The sequence below is a fragment of the Phalacrocorax aristotelis genome, chromosome 2, assembly GCF_949628215.1.
Source record: "Phalacrocorax aristotelis chromosome 2, bGulAri2.1, whole genome shotgun sequence".
NCBI classification, from domain to species: domain Eukaryota; kingdom Metazoa; phylum Chordata; class Aves; order Suliformes; family Phalacrocoracidae; genus Phalacrocorax; species Phalacrocorax aristotelis.
In genome coordinates, this window is record NC_134277.1 from 48,122,300 (window position 1) to 48,144,985 (window position 22,686).

General features: G+C 38.7%; 1 protein-coding gene across 2 annotated transcripts in view; it reads left to right on the top strand.

Annotated features, from left to right (window-relative positions):
- The window catches only part of LOC142052786 (prostatic acid phosphatase-like), a 38,723-nt gene extending 16,360 nt beyond the window's left edge, over positions 1–22,363 (top strand). The window contains exons 9-13 of one of the 2 annotated variants that reach the window (XM_075083391.1): positions 1,135–1,241; positions 1,824–1,993; positions 2,939–3,064; positions 4,807–4,843; positions 19,355–21,670. In XM_075083391.1, coding sequence (XP_074939492.1) covers positions 1,135–1,241; positions 1,824–1,993; positions 2,939–3,057 — 396 coding nt within the window. In that variant the 3' untranslated portion in view covers positions 3,058–3,064; positions 4,807–4,843; positions 19,355–21,670. Of the gene's footprint in view, positions 1–1,134; positions 1,242–1,823; positions 1,994–2,938; positions 3,065–4,806; positions 4,844–19,354 lie in introns of both variants that reach the window. The other variant, XM_075083390.1, reaches the window with a different exon arrangement.
- Positions 22,364–22,686: the final 323 nt, after the last annotated feature.

Here is a 22,686-nt window from a genome sequence, read left to right on the forward strand (position 1 = left end):
GAGTGATGCTTCCCCTGATACAACCTTCCAACAATCTATGGCTTAAGGACTTCCTGAGATAGAATCTGTGTCTGTGTGTTTAATAGCTCTTGACAGACTTTCTTCCATCAATTCATCTAATCACTTTTTTAATACATTTATACTTTTGGCCTCTGCAACATCCTGTGACAATGACTTATGTGTTAAAAGAAAAAAAGCACTTCCTTTTTTTTTTTTTTTGAAACTTAATACTGATTTAGCTCCTTCCTAATATTTCTATTGTGAGAAACAAGAAATAGTCATTCTTTATTCACTTTTCCTGGGTCACTCATGAATCTACTCTTTTCTGTCACACCTCTTCCATCTTTCCTTTTCCTAGATGGAGTCCTACCTTATTTAATCTTTTCTCATATAGAAACTGCTCAATACCTTAAATTTTCCTTGCTGCCTTTTCTACATTTTCCAGATCCTGAATAATAATTAAAATGTAGCTGTTAGACTATTATATAAGCCTAGCAATTATATATATGAAGATGTTTGCAAAATTTAGGCATCAAGGTGTTTGGACTTCCTTCCCTCAGCTCCTCCTCTTGGGATACCTGCTATGGGGAGAGGAAGAGACTGCAGGTGGGTGGGTAACAAATTCCATCAAAATAAAAGCAAAACTGAGATTTTATTGCATAAGTCCAAGCAAGCAAGGAAAATAGTCTTTGAAATGCAACTATTTGTCTGGTATATTATCTAAAAAAAGTACTCATATCTTCATGAGAAATGCCATAGGATATATTCCTTTATACTGCCTTAATCTGACCTTGGAACTGAAAACTCTCCTGAAGGATGGAGCAGCAAAATGCACTGAAAAACTACATTTATTTCTCAGACCACATCTTGCTTTCCCCCAGTATGTCTGTCTCCAAAATATTGCCAGATGATGTAAGGTGCATACTGCAGTAACTCTTTGGAAATGCCCCCTGCTGTCTGTAGTAATCTGTTAACATGTTTTTCCCAATGTTGAATATACTGAATAAGTTTTTATGGTCAAATTTACACAGGTTTAGTTTTATCCTGATTTTCACTCCCTCTCTACTCTTGTCTTATTGCTCTGGAAAATGGTAGTTGACTTTTCAAGGATGGATTTTTTTTTTTTTCCAATAGCATGACACCACAATTGGGGCCCTCCAGATTGCTCTCAGTATTTTCAATGGAAAACTGCCACCATACGCGGCTTGCCAGTTTTTTGAACTCTACCAAGAAAGCAGTGGGCAAGTATCTTCTTATCTATGCAAGAACAAGGGGTGTTTGGAATTTGATTCCCCCTTCCCCAAAATCATTTTCTTCTCAAATATTGTGAGGAGATACAAATTAGTTTTAAACTGATACTTCACTGAGCAGTCCACAGGCACAAAGTTATATTAAAACCAGAAGAAATTGTTTGTTGGATGTGCATGTATCTGTGTGCTTTGAAAGATAGGAAGAAGAGGAAAACATGCCTTACCAACTGGAAGTAAATGGTAAATTAATTTTTCCTGCTTCTTTAAATGATAGCAACAACATTTCCAAGATATTTCATAAATCCCAAGGTAAAACAGTTGGCTTAGAAGAGCTTGGTGCAGTTGACATTCAAGAAGCCTTCAGACGGGCCTTTTGAGCTGACTGGTGATCTGTGCAATAATGTAACCAGCGTTGGCAAAGTGGGCTCTGCAGATGTCTTCCACAAAGCCTCCACTGTGGAAGAACAGGTTCTAGAATGGGATGTTAGAGCCTATTTCCAACATTCTGTCTCTAAATGGGAAACCTTTTATTTAAGAACATTTTTTTAAAACCTTTTCGATGTTGTCGATCAGGCGATATAGCATTGAAATGCATTATCGGAACGACTCTTCAAGGGATCCTTACCCACTCACTCTGCCAGGATGCACCTCTTCTTGTCCACTTGAGAAGTTTGCTGAACTAGTTTCTCCTGTGATTACAGAAAATTGGTCAAAAGAATGTGGGAAGAAAGACAAAATGAAAGGTAGTGTAACAGCTCTGTATTTTTTATACAAAACATGGAAGCAGAAATAGTATCAATGGCTACAAACTTTGTACCTTTCACACAGTAGATGTATCTCCCTTTAACAGGTGTGGACCAGCTTTACTACAGACAGGGAAAGCTGACAGAAATTACATTTCTCTGAAAATGTGAAGAGTAGACTTGCCCACTAGGGTGAAGGCAGAGCTATCATTAGCATACTCACATAAGGAGCTAGCTAAAGGACATGGCCAAAACTAGAGCTCCACTTGTAGAAAATTTCTGACAGAAATATGGGTGTGAGTGCTATGCAAGGAGTCCTGTGTATGTTGGATGCATTGGGCCTTCTGTAGATGCAAAGAAAAAATGGCTTGCATGTGCACAGTAAGATCGATGCATCTGTATTTCTGGCATGTGTACTATGTATTGAGGATTACTTAACCTCCACTGCACACATAGAGTGCAGTGGATCCACGCAGATATAGCAGCTCTTTACCTCGGACTACCAACAGCTGACAGCTGATAACCTCTCCCTGCGTGAATATTATTTTCAGGAGGGAAGCGAAGAGCAAGGCAACAAATGCTACTTTCCAATAGTCCTGGTATTTCCCCCTTCCTGCACATATTCAGTGTTTTGCTGATCCCTGATGAAACTCCTTGTTTGCATTAACTACACATGGTCCCTCTTGCCCTGTGAAAACCTAGGAGTAAGATTTACCCATGCACAGGAAGCTATTGATGCATTCCCAGGGTTGATGTATACACTTTTATACTTACGTTGCATATGCCAGTAAATGCAAGCCATGTCATCTTGCCAGAAATATGAACAAAATATAACTATATTTCCATGGTACATATTTGTAATTAGGCTGCTATCTCTGTATCCAAAATTATATACATTTATGTCTTTCATTAACTCCCTTTTCCTTTATTGTTTTTCCTTCACAGATATTTTTATTGGATTTGATGTTGCTGTTGGCTTGTTGTTCATCTTTGACCTTGTACTTCTCTACCTCCTTTATCATTATGGACGCTGCAGGCGCAGAAACAATTACCAAGACATTTAAAGGGAAGGTAAAGAAATGAGAGAGAGCAGATAGACATCAAGCTATCCTTGAAGTTGCTTATATCCATCAGTTTGCTCTGGCCAAATTCATCTCCATAGCATATTCAATAAACTTGAAGAGCTGAGGTATCTGAAGCCTTGCTCCTAAAAGACTAAATATCTGCAGTGAGAAATACTGTAGAAATATGGTATTGTTAAAATTTTATTTTGTAGGAAGACATAATTGCTCCACTTTCTATCTTTAGGTTTTCCACTACTATTAATCACTTTTGGGTCAACTGGGGGGTGAAGGGATGTTATTGTCTATGCTTTTTTTTTTTTGTATTACCTATTACCATTTAGCCCGCTACCCTCTCTTACCATGCTCAATGAGTCTTTCTTGAAAACACAGACTGTAATATTTTCCTTACTTCTTATAAATGGCTACTTTGTTGATGCACAGGAAAATATTTCCAGTGAGCAGAAGCTGCAAGTACTGTGTGAAAAAGATTCATACCAGCACTTGGGCATACTGTTTCTGCATTTATTCATGCAAAGCTTTGACCTTGATCTTCAGCTAATAAAAGTCTGCAGACTGATTTTCAAAAGAGTTACACTCCTATAGCTCTCACTGAAATCAGTAGAAACTAGGGGGGAGCTCTGCCGCATATCCAGGCATCAAGCAAGAAGCTTAGTGCAACAAGATCTTGGTCAGTGTCCACAATCTCAGTAGTATGGATAAGTAAATACATTAAAATCTGTTTTCTGTTGCTACATGCTTTCTTATTTTTCTGAGCTCCCAGACATGAATGATCCCTTGCCCTGCATCTTTTCTGTGATGCATCTGTTTTGTGTCCTGCTTCAGGTCCCGTCTATAATCTTATTTCTTTGAGCCACTCTTACAATGATTCCTCGAGCTATCACTCCATTCACCACCTTTCATTTTAATTTACAATAACTCCTTTAATTCCTTACTCTGTTTAAAATCCCTTATATTAGCAAGACATGCACTGAAAGTAAGAAAACAATGATTCTGGTTTTTGTATTTGATCTCTTCTGTGCAATATATTTTGTTTAGATTGTAAGCTCCTAACAGCAGGGAATATGTTTCCATAATTGCTCTCTAGTACCATAAGCTAGTATCATAAGCACTAATAATCCTGTATAAAATACTATTTATCATCATATGTTTCAAGGACTGAATCAAGATATTTTTTTTTTATCCTGCAGCCCTGCAGAGGATACTGTCAATTATATTACCATGGAGAGGCCTTTTTAAAAATCAAGACAATTATACAGACAGGTACCAACTGTGGGTTCAGCCCAACAGATAAAATGAGCAATCATGTGCTCAAGCTAATGAGTCCTGTTGAGGTGCAGAAGTCTAGGGAAAGCTGGGAGATGGAGTTGCTTAGCTCAGGCACAGCATTGCATCAATGTGAATACACTGCTTCTGGACTGACTGACTCACATCTGTGGGTTGCGACTTGGAGGCCAGGAGCTTGGGTCAGCTACCACTGACCTAGAGATCAGCACTCGGTGTTACAGCTATGGACACATTTAAAATGTGATGTAGTTAGAAGTACTGGCATTAAATAGCATAAATCAGACAGAATAGCAAAGGCTTGTGGGGATATAGCACTTTCCAAACAGCATTGCATTTTCTTGTAGTAACTTCAGCTACTGAGCTGTCCATCTTTTGAAGCAGCATTTCCCACTCAGCAAAAAGCTTTTACTAGTGTCTCTGACATTTCCATTTTATGTGTTTTAGGCTTTCATAATCAAGTGATGGATTTGATTCTTGCATGGTAAGGATGTTTTATTGTATAACAATTTGGGGCAAAGCCGTCAAAAAGATGAAAGACTGTCCTTAAATCAGATGGTTCGGATGAAACTTCAGATTGTACTAGTAGTTCTGATCCTTGGTGCAAAAACTTAAAAGACGGTCTATATTGCAGTCAAAAGTGTTACAGCAGCTCTGGGAAACAAGCCTGAGCTTGCTTGGTTACTGTTAGCCGTGTACTGATAGTGGGGAGAAGCTTAGGACAAACCGCAAAACTGATCCTGGCTCCTGAATAGATATAAACTCAGTGATTACCTGATGCTGAGCTCCCTACTACCATGGCCACAGTGCTCCTGGTACTCACTTAAGGATAGATCGAGTATGTCTTTTACTAGAGGTGGTCAGATGTTTGACAAGCGAAGATGTATCATTGACTGATAGTGCGCAGTAAGAACTGTTTTTGAGATATTAGAAAGTCAGTTGGTTGCACTCCACAAGAAGTAGAATGGAGCACTTTTTTCTAAGATTGCTTCTTAGAAAAAGAAATACATCCAGACAGAAAGTAATATTAAGTGTTTGATACATCTTTTGTGGTTTATGCTACTCAAGCCTAAGCTGTTACAGAGAATTTCAGATGAGGCAACTCTAGCTGTGGCAGGAGCTGTCATGAAGTAATTTTATTGCAGGAACACCTTTTTGTTAGCGGATACTCCTACTTGAAATATCCATGCACTTTTAGAGTGGATCCAGTGAACACAAGTTACACAGAGTGTAATGGAAAGTGTCAGATGATGTAACTTCAGAATTAATGAAGGTACAGTAAAGATGTAATACATTAGTAATGTAGGCCCTGAATCTCACTTATAGTAAAGATGCTTTGTCTTGCTGTGGTTAAATCGAGTATAATTTCTCCAGTGGAGTAAAAGGTTGTAAGCCTTAGACAAGCTTGTGGCTTTTTTAATTTTTCACCCATATTTACAATTTGCTTAGCATAATCTGCAGACTGTGATTAGAAAGTGTCTTGTCTCCAAGCAACTTGGAGCACTGCAATAAAGTACATTAAAGAAACAATCGAACATTTGCAATTGTATTTGAGTGAAAAATAATGGAGCATTCAGTAAGTCTGGAGTTTCCAAACAAATGTGAATGTTCAGGTTTGCTCCTTCTGTAAGAACAGATTTTTAAAGCACTGATGCTTTGACATGAATAACAGTAATGTTGATGACATCAAACTCTTCCATTGGCACTCTACCAGTGACATCATTTGCCTCTACAATAATTATAGTAGCAACTAGCAGCTTTGCAGAAGGGTTTTCTGGTGCCTATGGTAGACAGCAGTGCATACACAGAACTTTCTAGCTCAGTCAGCCACAACCTCCTCTTAGTGAATTGATTTCATTCTGGAACTTGTTTATTCACAGTCCTGAGTATTGCACACACTGGGGCACCACAGCGTAGCTATCTGACTTCCAGAGTAACACCGGCTCAGTCTGGAGCACTCATGTTCATTTATACCTGTAATGTAGGGACATTTGATCCAAATGATATTATTTCTTCTCACTTAAGTACATTTTCTTAGGTGTGGTAAGATACAGAAAACAGAATAGCAAATACACTGTACTGAAAAAAATTTTTAAAAATCTGTTCAGTCCAAAAAATCCTGAGTTTGGATTAAACCCCAAAAGAAAAAGGTTGTTTCTAAACTTTTTTTCCACAAACAAAAATATGTTAAAAATTTTACTGTAAAAAGAAGAATAAAGATTTACAGTGATGGAATTTGAGACTGATGATGAGGGTAGAGGCTGGCATATTCTTAGGCATATAACCTTGGCCCTTATGAATCCATGTTGAGGTGATCTCAGCAATATTGCATCAGATTGTTTTCTTGGCATGAAATAGTTCAAACTACTGTACTCCTTAAAGCATTTCTTATAAAGAAAGATGGGGATGAAAGGTGAACATTTATCTATAAAGGGCTAACTTTATTGATTTAGACAATAATGCTTCTTCATCAGAAGTTGCCAAGTATTAACACTCAAATAAATAAACATGAGTTGCTACTGAAATAATAGCAAATCATTTGACTATTACATTACATGGCCTCTTCTATGACTAGGCAACTTTACTTCCAAAGGGATAGTAGCACTGGCAAGGCCTGCAAGACCACATCTAGCAGATCAGGTACAGCTGGAAAAACAGTTAAAAAGGCATGTCCAAAGTACTGTTGTGCTAATTTCTGTAATGTCTCTTAAAGTAGAATAATGACACTACTTCCCCTCCTGAGACTGAGAGTATTTTGTCAAACTCATCCGTCCTGCAGACTGAGGTTCCAGTGATCTTTTAAAAAAATTGTAGAGAGATGAAAGATACCATTTATCAATTCAAAATAGATAGTGGCAAAAGAAGATGGGCCTGGCTCCATCTTTCTTTCTCTATATTTAGCCAGAGTCATGTGTATGTCAAAAAAAAAGGTAATTTCTCTGTGCTCTGGTTATGGCAGCTAAAGCTTTTGCCCTGTTCCTATAGGGAGCCCTTGTCTTCAAAGAACATAGCAATTCTGCTAGCTCATCTACCCTATAAACTATGGAAAGAAAGGCTGTGAGATGCAGGATGATCATAAATCCTTTTCTTTAGGAAGATGAGAATTAAAAAGATATATGGATGCAAAAACCTGCATCTTCAGTCCCAAATAGGTCAACACATGTCCCTAGTTCTCTAAAATATTAGCCTTGGCAGCATTTGGATCAAGAATTACAGGAAGACTAGCAAAAATCTGTAATACCCACAACTGTTGAGCTGAATGAGGACATTTCCAGTACTTCTTGGAAGTGGAGTTCCTCCATTCTTTCCATTCCAAGGCACTGTCAAGAGCTTCTCTGGCTGCTCTTCAGGAAGCAGCAAGAGCTGAAATGGATCTAAAGCCTACTTCTTGTTCAGAACTTTTGAACCACATGCACTTAACATTAAAATGGATGCGATTAGTAAATTACTGTTTGTTGTACAACAGTTTCTTCACTTGTGAAATTAATACAAAAGTACTTTTACAGAACACACAAACTCCCACAGGTCAGAAGAGTTAAATGAACAATTCAAACACAGCACTTGTAAAAAGACAGAACATTTGCTACTGATATAAGCAGCCCTTCATGAGAATCTTGTGTATCCTTTGTAATATCCTGGTGGTAAAGAGCTTTATCAATCCATTTATGCACAAGAAACAAAGATTCCTCTTTTCTTGGTAAAGGAAGATGCGCATCAAAAACCACCTTAGTCTGTAAGTTAAGACCTTTCAAATAAGCACATGAAAATCTCCTTCTGACAAATGAAGGCCTAATTTTCACTTCACTTCACTTCAGTTTGGAAAGATGGAGTTGGCAAAGACGGGATATAATAATCCACACTATGTGATGGGTAGCCTATCTCCAGCACAGTTATGGAGTTATCTTCTCTTTATGGCTATTTGCCCTCACCTCTGAACTACCTGTAGGATGGAGGTGAAGGACAACAAATATATTAAACTGTAGTGAGCAATAGAAGCTGCTGTTGCTTACTCCTACATGTTTTAACCACCAAAACTATTTGGTTATAGATGTGAACAAAATGGGTCTTTAATCCCCTCAACTCTTCATTCTAACTACCACACTCAACCTTAGTATAGGTACCAAAGCACAGTCTCTATTGATTTATATCTCTCCCTTTCTGACCACACATTCAGTAATACCAATATTGCAAAAAAAAAAAAAAAAGCCATTAGCTGAGTTGCAGCTGAGTTTGTTGGTCTGGTTGAATGCTTCCCTATGATTTGAATACCAATTCTCCATAAAGACCATTCTCCACCATGAAGTGCTGTTGTCATTAATGACTGTCTCACTTGAGGTTTAAGAAGAATCTTATTTTCTGCAGAATTGCAGGCAAGAGTAAAATTACTTAATAATTGTTTACCTGATGCTTCAGACATCTCTGAACAAAATGCTAGGAGATTTTCATAACCATAGCTTGCATTATCAGAAGCAGACTAAGCACTCCAAACAAACTTTCTTCTTTATTTCAGTGAAGTAACTGCCACTTTGGAAAGTGCAAACACACTCTGACTCTTCTTGATGTGTCATTTTATAATGATGTATCTTTCTGCTTCGGGATGTAGTTTTAGAATGTAGTCCTAAGTATGTTTGTTATCAGAGAAAACACAAAGACTCATATGAGGCTCTTGATGATGATAGGTCTTGACTGTTCAAGAAAGAGACCAAATATCCTGCAGAAGGAATGATAAACTCCAAAAGAACTGTATCGCTGAGATAGAAGGATGTTACAGACACTTATATGTTCAAAGCAAATCCTAAGGCAACTGGAAATATTATAGGAGTGGTCATAGAATAATACGATTTTGGGAGGTTTCTAATGATAAAAACTAACACTTTTGGAAATTAACTCTGCCATCAGAAAATTATTGGAATTGTCTCGAAGCTATTCTTTCTCTTCTTTGTTTCCTACCATGTGCTTACTTGTGCATTGGGCCCTAGCAAATGTTACTGTGGCAGAACCACTCAAGATTTCCTCCAAGTCTGAGTAAGTGTGTATGAGAGAGGAAGGAGTGGAATGGTGCACAGCTGGACATGATTCTCAAATCAATCTTTCATTTAAATGCTAAGCAATTGATGCAAACTGTTAGCAAGCTAACAGTGCAAATGGAAAGGAACTCAGACAATCTATATGCTTCATGATGTATAATTTGTAAAGTTATTCTATCATGTTTTAAGGAAGATACAAGCAGGAGAAAGCATCTTAGAGACTAATGACATAACAGTCCAACTGAAGTATGCAGTAGAAATGTTAAATAGCCTGAGAAAGAAAGCAAAAAGAAAAGAGCTGAATTTCTGCACTCCCATGTGATGTCCCAGTACCCATTAACAGAGTCTGAAGGATCAGTTTCAGAAGCCAACTTAAATACAGAAGCAGCTGAGGAGGTCTAATTTTAAAAACAGTATCATCTTAATGAAAATATAATTTCCATAATGTTTGATTATTTTATAGCTTTATAATGCTTTTCCCATTACAGAAACTCTATGCTGATACATTCTTTTGCTTTTAAATCTCATTTGGTGATGAAACTAGTTCTAGATAATCTGGTGAATGTTAAGTATATCACTCCATAAATCAGACCAAACCTTTTCACGTAGTGGATGGGCAGCTCCCCCAAGTGTTTACCAACCGTTGGGTTGTGTGGTTTTCAGCAGTCTTTGGGCAGTCCTCTCAATAGCTTAGTCCTAGGTGGGTAATGAAATGTCTCAGTATATATTAGATAGAGCCTTTGGCAGTCAGCAAAATAATGGTGTGAAAAACAAATGTGGTGGGAGACAGAGTTTGTGGAAGCACTGCAAGCTTCCCTTGCAATGAAACATATGAGACAAAAGCTAAGGGACAAGGTATTTCCCTAAGTGCATTAATTATCAACAGCAAGGCATTGTGGAAATCCCTCAGGGTGAACTCAAGTTTTTAAAAAATCTGCTAAACAGAAAAAAGTAGATTTGTTCCAGGTTAGCACCATTTAGGGAAAGGCAAGCATGAAAAAAAAGCTTTGCCAAAAGTCTGGATCCCAGCTTTTTTGTACTGTAGAAAAGCTATTTTATTGGGATGGTCTGCTGGTTGGAGAATACTTTAGCCACATCATTTATGTCACATGCATGCAGAGAGCAGTGGAGCCTTGGTTTATCTGTAGACATCTTCACACATAGTAATCGATGTATTAAACTCTAATTTGGTTAAAAAACTCCTTGAGGTATCTGGAATTACGAGGGATTTCTGAGTAGTGAGTAAACTACAGGCATATTGTTCTGTAGAGATGGCAAAGCCATGAGAGCACTAGATTACTGTCAACAGTGACAAATCCTCCAAAGCAAGATCAAGGTCACCCAACTGCTGCAGGGCAGGGTAAGCTGCCACAGTCACTTTAGGAACTGATAATGCAGGGTGCGTAGAAGAAACATCCCCCCTCCTGGCAAGTCCTAACCGGAGCACCCCAGCACGCTTTATAAAAGTAGGTAGTCTGTCTGAACCCTAGGAGTCTCTCCACCTTTTCATCTCTCTTTACATCACCTTTAACTACAGCCCAGTGGGCATTAAGAAAAGCTTGAATCACAACTTCCTACTGATTCCTGGGAGCAGTCTGCCACCTACTGCCTATACAAGCTCTCTGTGTTTGCAGCTTTCCACCTAAATCGAAAGAAAGCTTGTTTTAAATGGGTTTTAGCCCACTTCGATGCTTCAGAATCTGGAGCCAAATTAATCTTGGACATTAAAAGGCCAGTTCTGCCTTTCCAGAACTACCTTCTTTTTTAAAGGTGTAGGAAGGAGATTATTAACAATTTTTTTCTATATAATATACGCAGGAAGTTGATTAGTAGTTTAGTGTCAAATGAACAGATCTTGCTGCCTCAGAAAATATAAGACTTCACTACACACTTGGTTTAGTAAATTTTTTTCATAGACACAAACCCCTATTCAGTCATATTCAACGGCTGAACTTCAGAGGATGATTACATTTTTCTGACCTTCTGTTAGTCTGTGTTCATCTTAATCTGTGCTTAATTCCTGTAGACAGCTAATGCAACAGAACCCCTAAATGGAAGAACATGAGGAAAACGTCTTTGATCAGTCTAGCCGTTGATTGCAGGTTTAGCTTTGCTATATTCGATTTCCATGCTGACCACAGACTTTCCACCAGCACTTTTTCACTTCTTGCTGATTACAATGATGAATCCACCCCATCATATCTGGCTACTCAGCCACTCAGGCAGGTCCTGCCTGACCAACCTGATCTCCTTCTATGAAAGGGTGACCCGCCTAGTGGGTGAGGAAAAGGCTGTGGATGTTGTCTACCTGGACTTCAGCAAAGCCTTTGACACTGTCTCCCACAGCATCCTCCTAGAGCAGCTGGTGGCTCATGGCTTAGACAGGTGTACTCATCGCTGGGTAAAAAACTGGCTGGATGGCTGGCCCCAGAGAGTTGTGGTGAACGGAGCTAAATCCAGTTGGCAACTGGCAACAAGTGGTGTTCCCCAGGGCTCAGTTTTGGGGCCAGTCTTGTTTAATATCTTTATCAATGATCTGGATGAGGAGATTGAGTGCGCCCTCAGCAAGTTTGCAGATGATACCAAGTCGGGCGGGAGTGTCGATCTGCTCAAGGGTAGGAAGGCTCTGCAGAGGGATCTGGACAGGCTGGATCAATGAGCCGAGGTCAATTGTACGACATTTAACAAGGCCAAGTACTGGGTCATGCACTTCAGTCACAACCACCCCATGCAACGCTAGAGGCTTGGGGAAGAGTGGCTGGAAAGCTGCCTGGCAGAAAAGGACCTGGCGGTGTTGGTCGACAGCCAGCTGAACATGAGCCAGCAGTGTGCCCAGGTGGCCAAGAAGGCCAACAGCATCCTGGCTTGTAACAGGGACAGTGTGGCCAGCAGGACTTAGGGAAGTGATTGTACCCCTGTACTCAGCACTCATGAGGCTAAACCTCGAATGCTGTGTTCAGTTTTGGGCCCCTCAGTACAAGAATGACACTGAGGTGCTGGAGCGTGTCCAGAGAAGGGCAACGAAGCTGATGAAGTGTCTGGAGAACAAGTCTTATGAGGAGCAGCTGAGGGAACTGGGGTTGTTTAGCCTAGAGAAAAGGAGGCTGAGGGGAGACCTTATCTCTCTCTACAACTACCTGAAAGGAGGTTGTAGTGAGGCAGGTGTTGGTCTCTTTTCCCAAGTTACTAGCGAGAGGATGGCCTCAAGCTGCGTCAGGGAAGGTTTAGGTTGGATATTAGGAAACATTTATTTACTGAAAGAGTGGTCAGGCATTGGAAGAGGCTGCCCAGAGAGGTGGTGGAGTCACCACTCCTGGAGGTGTTAGAAAAATATGTAGATGTGGCACTTCAGGGCACGGTTTAGGAAGCATGGTGGTGTTGGGCTGGTGGTTGGACTTGATGATCCTAGAGGTCTTTTCCAACCTTAATAATTCCATGATTCTATGATCTCAGTTGGGAATTTTTCAACATTTTGTCATCTGAAGTCTAATGCTGTTGTTGCACACAGATGCAAGCTTTCAATCAGAAGTCAATGAAAGACACACTGATTTAAGAAATGGATTTTTCAGGCCTAGCAAGCTTGCAACTTTGTAGTTTTCTAATTTGGGGAAAAGCTAGAACATAAAAATTCTAAAAACCACAAACTATTAAGTAAGACTATAGTAATTTGAGAAATGTTTCATGGCAAGGAAATTCCCACCTCCAAGTTTTCCTTCAAGATTTTGTACTAGTGTAACTATTGAATATTATTATATATTGAAATCAAGTTAACTGTTGTAACAAATTTATATTGCTTTTAATAGTAGTAATCACATTAAAAAAGGCATTCCTTGAGGTAGCTGAAGTTAATGATAAGAAACTGATTACTAACCTTGTGTTGCCTTTTGTAGTACAGCGCAATGCTGCCTGAAGTACATTCAGACAACACATGAAGAAGTGGCATATGAGTATATATGAGACAAAAAGAGCCAAGGGCATGTGAAGCTATGCAATATACTTGCAGCCGCCTCCTGGAAATCCTCACCTGTGTGATTAGACATCACACATGCATAGTTCCATTGACTCTGATTGCTCACACTGAGACTACTTGCATAAGCAAAGGCTTGCAGACCTAGGTCCTCCTAGATGAAAAAGGCATGAGCAGTGAAACAAAGAACTGGTAAGATGCAAGCATCTTAAAATTTTGGGCAGGGGTATTAAGACTTTCTAGGAACTAGAGAGGAGGAAACAAATTCCTCCTGGGGAAAAAAAACCCAAACCAAATCACAATGAAAGAGTAATATTCTTCATTTGGATGGCTGAAGCCAATAGCTATCAGGACCTGAAAGTAAAACGAAAGTCAGTCCCATGCAATGAGCTTGTTACAAGTTGGAACACTGTCAAACCCAGCTTCAGTTTTGTTAGTTTTGCTTTTAATCAGCAAAGCCTATGCTGTGCCCCTGTTTACTGGCTGAACTAAAATAAATTTAGGACCACAAGCAAACGGTTTGTCTTTTTTCTGCCAAGTGCTGAGTCATCACTCTGTGCTTCTGCCAAAAGCTGTATTAGTGTTCCTAAAAAACTGAGTGCACCAGATCTCTAAGCACTGTCAGAGAGAAAAGGAAGTTATATTCAAAGACATAATTCCTAGTCACTTTTACATAAGAAAAGAACAGAAAATAAATAAATAAAATACTTCAGTTTCTCTTAATGACTACCAAAATGCTCAGTTTATTCAAATGCAATAAACTAACAATTCAGTTTTAGGCTATTTCTGTATAGACTATATTCTACACCTATCTTGGCTTCAGTCTTAACTTGCTCATAGAAAAGTTTTCCTGTAAGGGTCAAGTCGCTTCAGATCATACGATTCAAATTGGAAGTAATTAAATCAGCATATCTGGTGTTATGTAAATAATTACCTCTTCATAAAAGATTCCATTTGAACATGCTCAGCGCCTTTTTTGTAACAAACCACTTATTTTGCAGATTGTGAGGAAAAAGTAGCAGTAAAAACCCTGAGCTTTTGAATGAAATTGGTTTATACATTCATTAATTTTATTTTTAACACTCCAATAGTGGAAGAGAAATAATGAACAAAGAATTGGCAACATGGAATTTGGACCAAGAGCAGAAATAAAAGAATTTAGCACTCGTATGATAGGGAACACATTCCTTTTCATGGCTGCTATAACATCACCTCAATTAGGGGACAGTTCAAGTATTTTTAAACATCTCAGTCTGCTCTCCTCTCAAGTGGATAGCATTTACTTGCTGGCCAAACAATTAAACAAGCATACTAGCTAATTTCAATTCACTGTTAAGTAATTTATCAAAAAACTAATTCATTAATATAATAATCCAAATCTGTTTTATTAGTATAATACAATAAAAATTAAATATTTTCCAGAAATAGAGAGGTGTAAATATGGATATATTCAAGTTTCTTTTCTTACACACCTCTCTGCCTTACTCTAAAAATGGGACAGCAGAAGTTCAGGGAAATTTGGCCAAAACCCCAAGCACTGATAGTACCATTACAAACTAGCGCTAAATAAGATTACGTAAGTATCCATATGCTTATACTTAAAAAAAACGGCACATGCCTTATATAGCATTTGATGGTCACGATCTATGTCAAAGCAAAGCAAAAGGAGTGGGAAGATAACATGGATAATATACTGCCTGAAATGGATGCTAATGGTAGTTTCAACTTACTGTGTGCATTTCTGCCTTGCTTGTTGTGCATTCTCAGATTCATATACTTCTGTTTCCATTAATTCGGCCAAATGACCCAGTGATCTGATTACAAACAATTTTAAGGACATTAATGGCAAAATACTTCTTCGTCATCAGAAGCAACGCTTCTGAAAGCTGAAATGCTGGTATCTCTGCAATACCAAGAAATTGGTAACAGGCTCAGTGATTCAGTCACAATGAGAAAACCAAAACCAGCAAGAACATGAGGAAAATTAAGGTGAAACTGTAAAGAAAAAAAAATCTACAAACCCAAAAGAAAACAGAAATTTCTGGTCCTGCTTCTCCTTATTACATAAAAAGGGAAAGAGCCTGAAAATTATGCTGATGGATGCTCTTTTTATGACTCACTGTGTCTGGCTTTCTTACAATGTAGATGTCATTCAATAAGACAGGAAAGGCAAACTATTATCTTTTCTATGTCTACAGTTTGCAGTACAGGAGTTTAGCATTATTGCAGTATAATCCTACACTCTCCTTCTGTTATTACCATGGATGTAATCCGATTACCACTGTAAATAGCTCATAACATGAGCTTCATAAGCACATCACCTGTGCCTACCTCCTCTGAGCCTTCTTCCAAGGGCAGGGTGTGTAGCCGAGTGACATTCCCCACCCTTGTTCAGACCAGCGCTAGTGATCACCAGTGTTGCACAGTGAGCTTAATACATTCATCACATGAATGACCAGACCTCTTGCCTGTGCACAATGAGGGCAAGAACGTATGTCTCTAGGGAATACCAGTGAGCCCACCTCTGCAGGTTCAACCATGCCATTTTGCTCCATGGGCTCCACTGTGTCATCATTTGCATGAGCACTAGCAATAATTCATGTGCCAAACACAATGTCCCAGACGACCCATTTCTTAATCTGCTGCCTTTTCCTGCCAAGCTGGATGATCTGGTCCATGGTTCAGCAAAGAGCTTCGTCAGTGCGCTACCCAAAAGACAGCTGCCACTCACCTCTGTTTGTCTGGATCCTGCTTGCTCCTTGGTGCTATATGGACAAGGAAGTTGTTGACTTGTGGGCCAGCTAGAGCTTGTTGGCCCTGTAGTACCAAGGAGGCTTGGTAGCTGCCTGTCCTGACCTACAGACTTTGGTCTATCCAACAGGTCTGAGATGGCAGGAGGGTTTAACATCTTAATACCAGATTTACTTATTTGAAGATATGTGACATTACACTGGATTTTGATTTAGAAGAGTGACACGGCATTATGCCAAAATCACAACACAAGCATGCTGTAACGACTGTAATATACAGTAGGATCAGAATGCAAACTGATTCCCCGTGTCAGTCTCTACGTGATCCACTGTCACAGATGGGGAGATTTTGTCCTAATTAGAGAGGTCCCAAACCATGGATTGAATAAAAATATAGTCTGGAAATGTTCAGAAAGCCTGCCTAGTGAGGCATTCTTAGTATTTTTTTTCCTAGCAGTTTGTATTCTGATGCTTAATTTCTAAAAAGAAATATTGTATTTTTTCCATGTCAAGTCCCAACTCTCAGTTTAGCCAGTACTTCTGAAGGACAAATCTCACACTTCACTGAAATCAAGTTCTGAAAGTTGTCAGAGGGAAGAGGAGAGTCTCCATAAGGTTGTGAGTTATCTGGAGATTCAGAGTTAAGGACTCTAGGGTAATTGTGCACGACCTTTCAGATCTGAGATCTGTCTGCATCAAGGAGGAGGCACAACTCACTTGAAACCCCTCCCAGGATCAAGGCTTTCTCTGGCTCCATCAGGAGTTCCAGGTGTAAGTAGCAATTATATCAGATGTACCTGGCACCATCAGTGTGTGACACGCCAGCTCTGCCATGCAGGAACAGGGTGGCCTTGCGTGCCATCCTTCATAGTGGGAAGTTACATCAAGACATAAAGCTACATGTGGTAATATAGTCTAAAATACCACTGATGATTTTTAAGCATTCTGACTGAAGTGATGTGAAAGCAAAGACACTACCGTTAATTTTCAATTTTCCATGGTAAAAAATGGATCAGGAGAGAGAGCAGCCGAGTAAGAATTTTTGGATTCTCTGAAGCACTGTGGGCAAGACTAGTAATTCCTGTTTGTTGCTCTGTTCACAATTACATTGACTGGGCATTACAATCACACTCTCATTTCTAATTCTGGGATGTAACTCCAGACTGGGGAATCAGAGGATTAGTACTTACTTTTCCTCTATATGCTGTACAGTCTGCAGTGGGGAGTCAAGCATATATAAGTGACTCCCTCATAACTCTCACTGATGAAAACTGTAGTGCCTAAGCAGAGAACTTGTTGCTTGGTTTTCAGAGGTCCTTTTGGTTTGAATGACCAAATGTAAATACATGGAAGGCCCTGCAGCTATAGACACATCTGAGGAATCTCACTGTGATTCCCTGAGTAGCTCTACCAAAAAATCCCTCTGCCTGAATTTTCCTACTGTCCCACTAATTTACTCTCCCTCTGAAAAATTTTGAATGGTGTTCAAAGCCACTTTTTTGGAAGCAGTTTCTTCTTTTTTGTTACCTTAATTGCTGAACATAAATCTTGGCCACTCTGTCAACCTCCAGTTTCTCCGGTTAGCAGCATTCCTATTCCTGAGCCAGTGTTTAAATTTAACTTAGTCCTTTCCACACAAATCAAACAGATTTGTGTTAAAACAGATAAACTGAAAAAGAAATTGACAATTTAGAGTCTTAAGTGTTTGAATTTCATAAGGTAGGAGCATGTTCTCAAATATGTAAAGCATGTAAAACATAGCATGACATGGTGTCACATAGATCAATACATTGAATAAGCCTGCAATGTACACTATAATCTGTTTTGGTTCTACTGTCCATAAAAAGAGACAGGGAGAGAATCAAATATTTTTGCATTTTTACAGGGGGAGTGGTTTTGCTAAGAGATACATGATTTTTAAAGACTGTGCTAGGATACCTGGCAATTATACACTAGAATATACAGAAAAAGAAACATTAACGTGCTTTCAACCAGTCAAATATTAGAAGCAGAAGGATGTTGTGAAAATAAATTAGTTCACGATCCTGAAGCACTCAGAGAATGTACTAAAGAAATGTCACAGAAATGTCAATATGGAAATTTATAAATCTGGAGCTTGAAGAATAGTGTTCGTATAGCATACACTAAGTAAATCTTGGGCTGGCAAGCTGTGCAATGTGGATAGAACACAGTATCGCATACACATTGATTCAATGAGTCCTTTCATTTTGTGGAGTGAATAAAGCAAGGTTCCCATGGAAAAAAAATGGTAAGTAAGCATGCAACTATTTGCAAAGGCAAATAGTCTTCTGGAATTTTCTAATTCTTAAAGTTTTTTGGTTTTACAGTGTCAATATTACATAGCTGTTTATGTGTGTAGATGTGTAATTCCCTAAGTTTATTTTAAAAATCCACATAATTATGATGTGGGATTATATCATATACCACATCTGGATCTGCAACACAGATCTCTGACAAGAGAATTAACAGTAACTAGCAACGGAATTAAGCTGCCAGCCACTAGAAAGGATGTTAAATAAATTTGGGCATTAGGTTTCTCAGCTGGAGTCACCCTGGAGAAACCATGGTTTCTGCTTTAGCCGAATATTGTGGGTGCTGCTCCTTTTCCCCTGCCTTTTTCAGCCTGTTGCTCTGCTAAGCCCTTTCTGCCTCTCCTTGCTTCTACATTTGAATCTTCCTAGCATCCTGTGTTGACTCAGCTTCTACTCCTCACAGTATTCCTCAGCTCAGTCCCTGTCTCCTTCCCTAGCCGTTCCCAGTGTACTCGGAATGTACTCAGAAAGTACTCAGCTACTTTTATCATTAACAGTGTTTCCCTATGCCAGATCTAGGCGTTTCTCTCCATACTCTTCTCCTTTTACTTCCCCTCTTCTATGGGTTGTCTGTACCAGCCTTCTTGAGAAAAAGTCCTCTTCTCCGTACATAAGTGCTTCTTCCGTTCATAGTCTATTTTCTTCAGATTTTCCAAAATCGTAGCCTCACAGCTTTCCTATCCTCCCAGTTCTCACATATAGCCTGTTGATGCTAACCCATCACTCCTCCCCTCTCAGCTATTCCAAGATCCTTACCCATCCTGTGATTCCTACATACAAAACCCACTCCTACCACATTGGCCTCAACTAGCACCTGCTCTCCTGTTCCAGTCTTTCTTTCTTATGCTCTGCATTCTTCTTCCCCTTGCCTTTCTCACAGTCTACTCACTCCTTCTTCAATGCCTCTCTATGTTTTAGGCCATTCCACTGCATGGGCTGTGTCTCAAGAGAAAGAAGACAAAAAGACTGGGACATCTTCGGTACCTTCTATCACAAAATGATCCCCAAGAGCCAGATATTTAAAAGAGCAGTTTATCTTAAGCAGGCTTGCAATACTAAGATGAAGCATCCTCAGGATGAATTAATTATTTGGAAATTGTCATTGTCATATTTTATCAAGGTTTCTACTGAACATGTGTGAACAGAGTTTTTTCAGATGTACGCAACCTGGCTAAATGCAGTCAAAAGACAAGGTAGTTAGGAAACAGTTGCTGTTTTCTTTTACATGCAAGAAACAATGTATTTCTCCTATACTTTTTCCTTTGAAAAAATGTAACCACACATTTTTAAACAACATAATTCTGTTGATAATTGTTATGTCATTGTCCATTGCTATTAAGGTCCATGAAAAGACTCATTGTACTATGAATGACATCTGAGGTATTAAGTAAATCTATTACATTCACTGTACTTAGGCCAGATGTACGCACATAGACTACTAAGACTGGATTGCAGCTAATATTGAAACCTATTTATTGAAAAGTAAAAGAGTTGAAAGACAATCTGTAGATTATCTTCACAAGATACACCAAAAGGACCGAGTTATACAGGGAAGTTAATACGGCAGTATTTACTGCATATATGCCAATGCTGAAATGGAAGGATTATCCGAAGAGAAGGGCTTATTGTAGCCAAAAGGAATGCTATGAATATGAATAGAGTTCAGCATGAATCACTGTGTTGAAGATGCTCCTTATTAATAATTCAACAAAATTCAGTAACAGTATCATGAAGCTAATTAGCTTAGGCTGCAGTTATTATCAAGCTATTAGCTGAGATAACAAACAAGTTACCATTTAATGAGTCTATCAGGAAATATAGAATTATTAAAAGGGAGCATCCAGAAGTTACTTTTTAATTAATCTCCCAGAGAAGATAAATTACCAATATTATCTGCATTTATTCTTAGACAAAATGTGTCAAGATACCTAAAAACTTGATGTGAGCTTTGAACTGCTGGCAAATTGTCAGCATAGTCTTAATGCACCTTTGGGATAACAAAGAGCAGAACAAAGACTGATCCAGTAATGTCGGTCTGATCCCCATAAGGTCCTCTGTGTAACCTGTATTTTGGCACCTGCAACAAATTAGGAGTAAAAGTGACAAGATTCATGAGAGAGGTTTTCAAAGGCATCTTACTTTCTTGGCTTCAGGTGGGATTTGTACACTTACCTCCCCCTTGTCCCTTTGAAAATCTTTCTGTTATCACCTGTCAGCCGAGTTCTATAATTAGGCATCAAAATATTATTGTTATTTGGCGACCTAAAAAATACAATTATTAAGCATATTCCCCTCTTAATTATCCTAAATTTATACTAAGCTGTGGTGTACCACTTAGATACAATCTTTAAGAAGACTGGACAGATCCCCATCACTTTATAGCAGAAAAACAGTAGCTGGTCTCAGAGAAGATGGTCCTGCACCCTCCTACACTGTAAATACGTTGTGAGTAAGAAGGTGAAGTAACTATTCCCAATTCTACTAGGAACTTATTTTCTTGTAAGACAAGGAAGGGTGGAGGAATCTCTCCTTTCTCCAGAACACTGACAAAATTCTGTCCCATCATTAGAGGCAGTACTGGGAAAGGGAGTGAATTTGTCCTTTGCTCACTGCATGCAGGCTGGGGAGAAACTTGTTCTTTGTTATTGCTATAGACCACAATACTTTTGTTTTAAAAATAATAGGAGTTCTGCTATTATAGGTTGTATTTACAATCATCGTACTTACTGTTGCTGCAAAGAATCCTAGCATTGGCTCTCTACTGTATCTGTACTGTAGCATGCTTGAAGAATTCAGCCATCCTAAACCACAGTCGTTCAGATTAGGTGCTGAACACAGAAATAGTCCAGTAGAGTGTTAATTATTTAGTAGTGGACTGGAACTCCTCATTCCTTCCAGATTTCAATAATTGCATGGTAAGGAGAGACCTTGTTCTCTACATTGGAGGTGGCCTGAACTCTTTTTCAAATGACAGTGTTTAAACTGACAAGGTCAGATTGACATTTGAAGTACTTCTTCAGAGGAAAGGTCTAGAAGTAATGAAGACGAGTTCACTTCGCCAGAGTGGATTGAAGCAACTTAGCATTTTATCTTTCAGGAAGGCATCAAAACTGTGCTTTGTTCTTCTTACTTTAATAATGAGAATGGTTCTAATATGGCTCCTGACTCTGTGACTGGGAAAACTAAGGGTGACACGCTACCTGTGTCACAGCTAATAATAAAACTGCCATTGACATTAATGGAGTGAGGATTTTCTTCACTTTCTTTTTAATAACGTTTAATAATAAGATTGTAAACCCTAAAATTGGAAGATGGTGTTAAAACCACCATTTTTGTATTCCAGGCTTTCCACAAATCTTTAGGTAAATGGAAAAACAAAGCCATATCTCTAAAAATATCCAGTAGTATCATCTCACAAGAAAAAAATGACCAAGAAAACTAGAATGCAGTTGTCTGCACACAATTATATTTTCACCCATGCTTTACAATTAAACAGCTATGAAATCCTGATCTACTTTAATTTTTGAAAGGTATGTTACCAAGTTGCAAAATATCACTTCCATAACTTCCTGCCTGAACTGCCAAACATACTTCTTGTTTGCTTTTTCTCTGAATAATTTCAAAATTATTATTCCACTTTCTCTCATATTTTCTCACTCTTAATCTGTATCCTCCTTTCCTTCTATCATTCCTCTGCATTCTAGCCAAAGTTAACATCACTACTCACACAAAAGTATGTCCAAAACCAGAGACAGTGTATAAAGGAAAATAGATAGGTAAACACATAGTTTATTACTGAAATACTAGCTTGAGCTGAATAAATATGCTGGCTATGAAAATATTGATTCCTAGTTTGTTACACCAATTTCATTATACAAATGTCACTCTTTGGTCTCAGGTAATAAATATCTAACAAGCGGTGGCTTTACTAGCTGTGTTTTACCTCCCTATAGTAACAACACAAAAAATGTACTAACACAAAATACAACCCCCCTGAATAAAAAATCCTCCAAGCCAACTAATCAACAAGAACAGGAAAAAAATCCCTCCAAAAACTCTTCCATGCACTCAGCCAAAGAAACTCTCCTGAATCATATCACCTCCCTCTGAAATTAGATTTCTGCAATTCCTAGTATGTTAATAAAATATTAAATCTTTTTCCCCCTCAAAGTTCTGTGACCAAAAGTAATTTATCAGCTTCCCCTGAGTACTGTTATTTTTCCCATTAGTGCTATTTTACCACTGTGCCC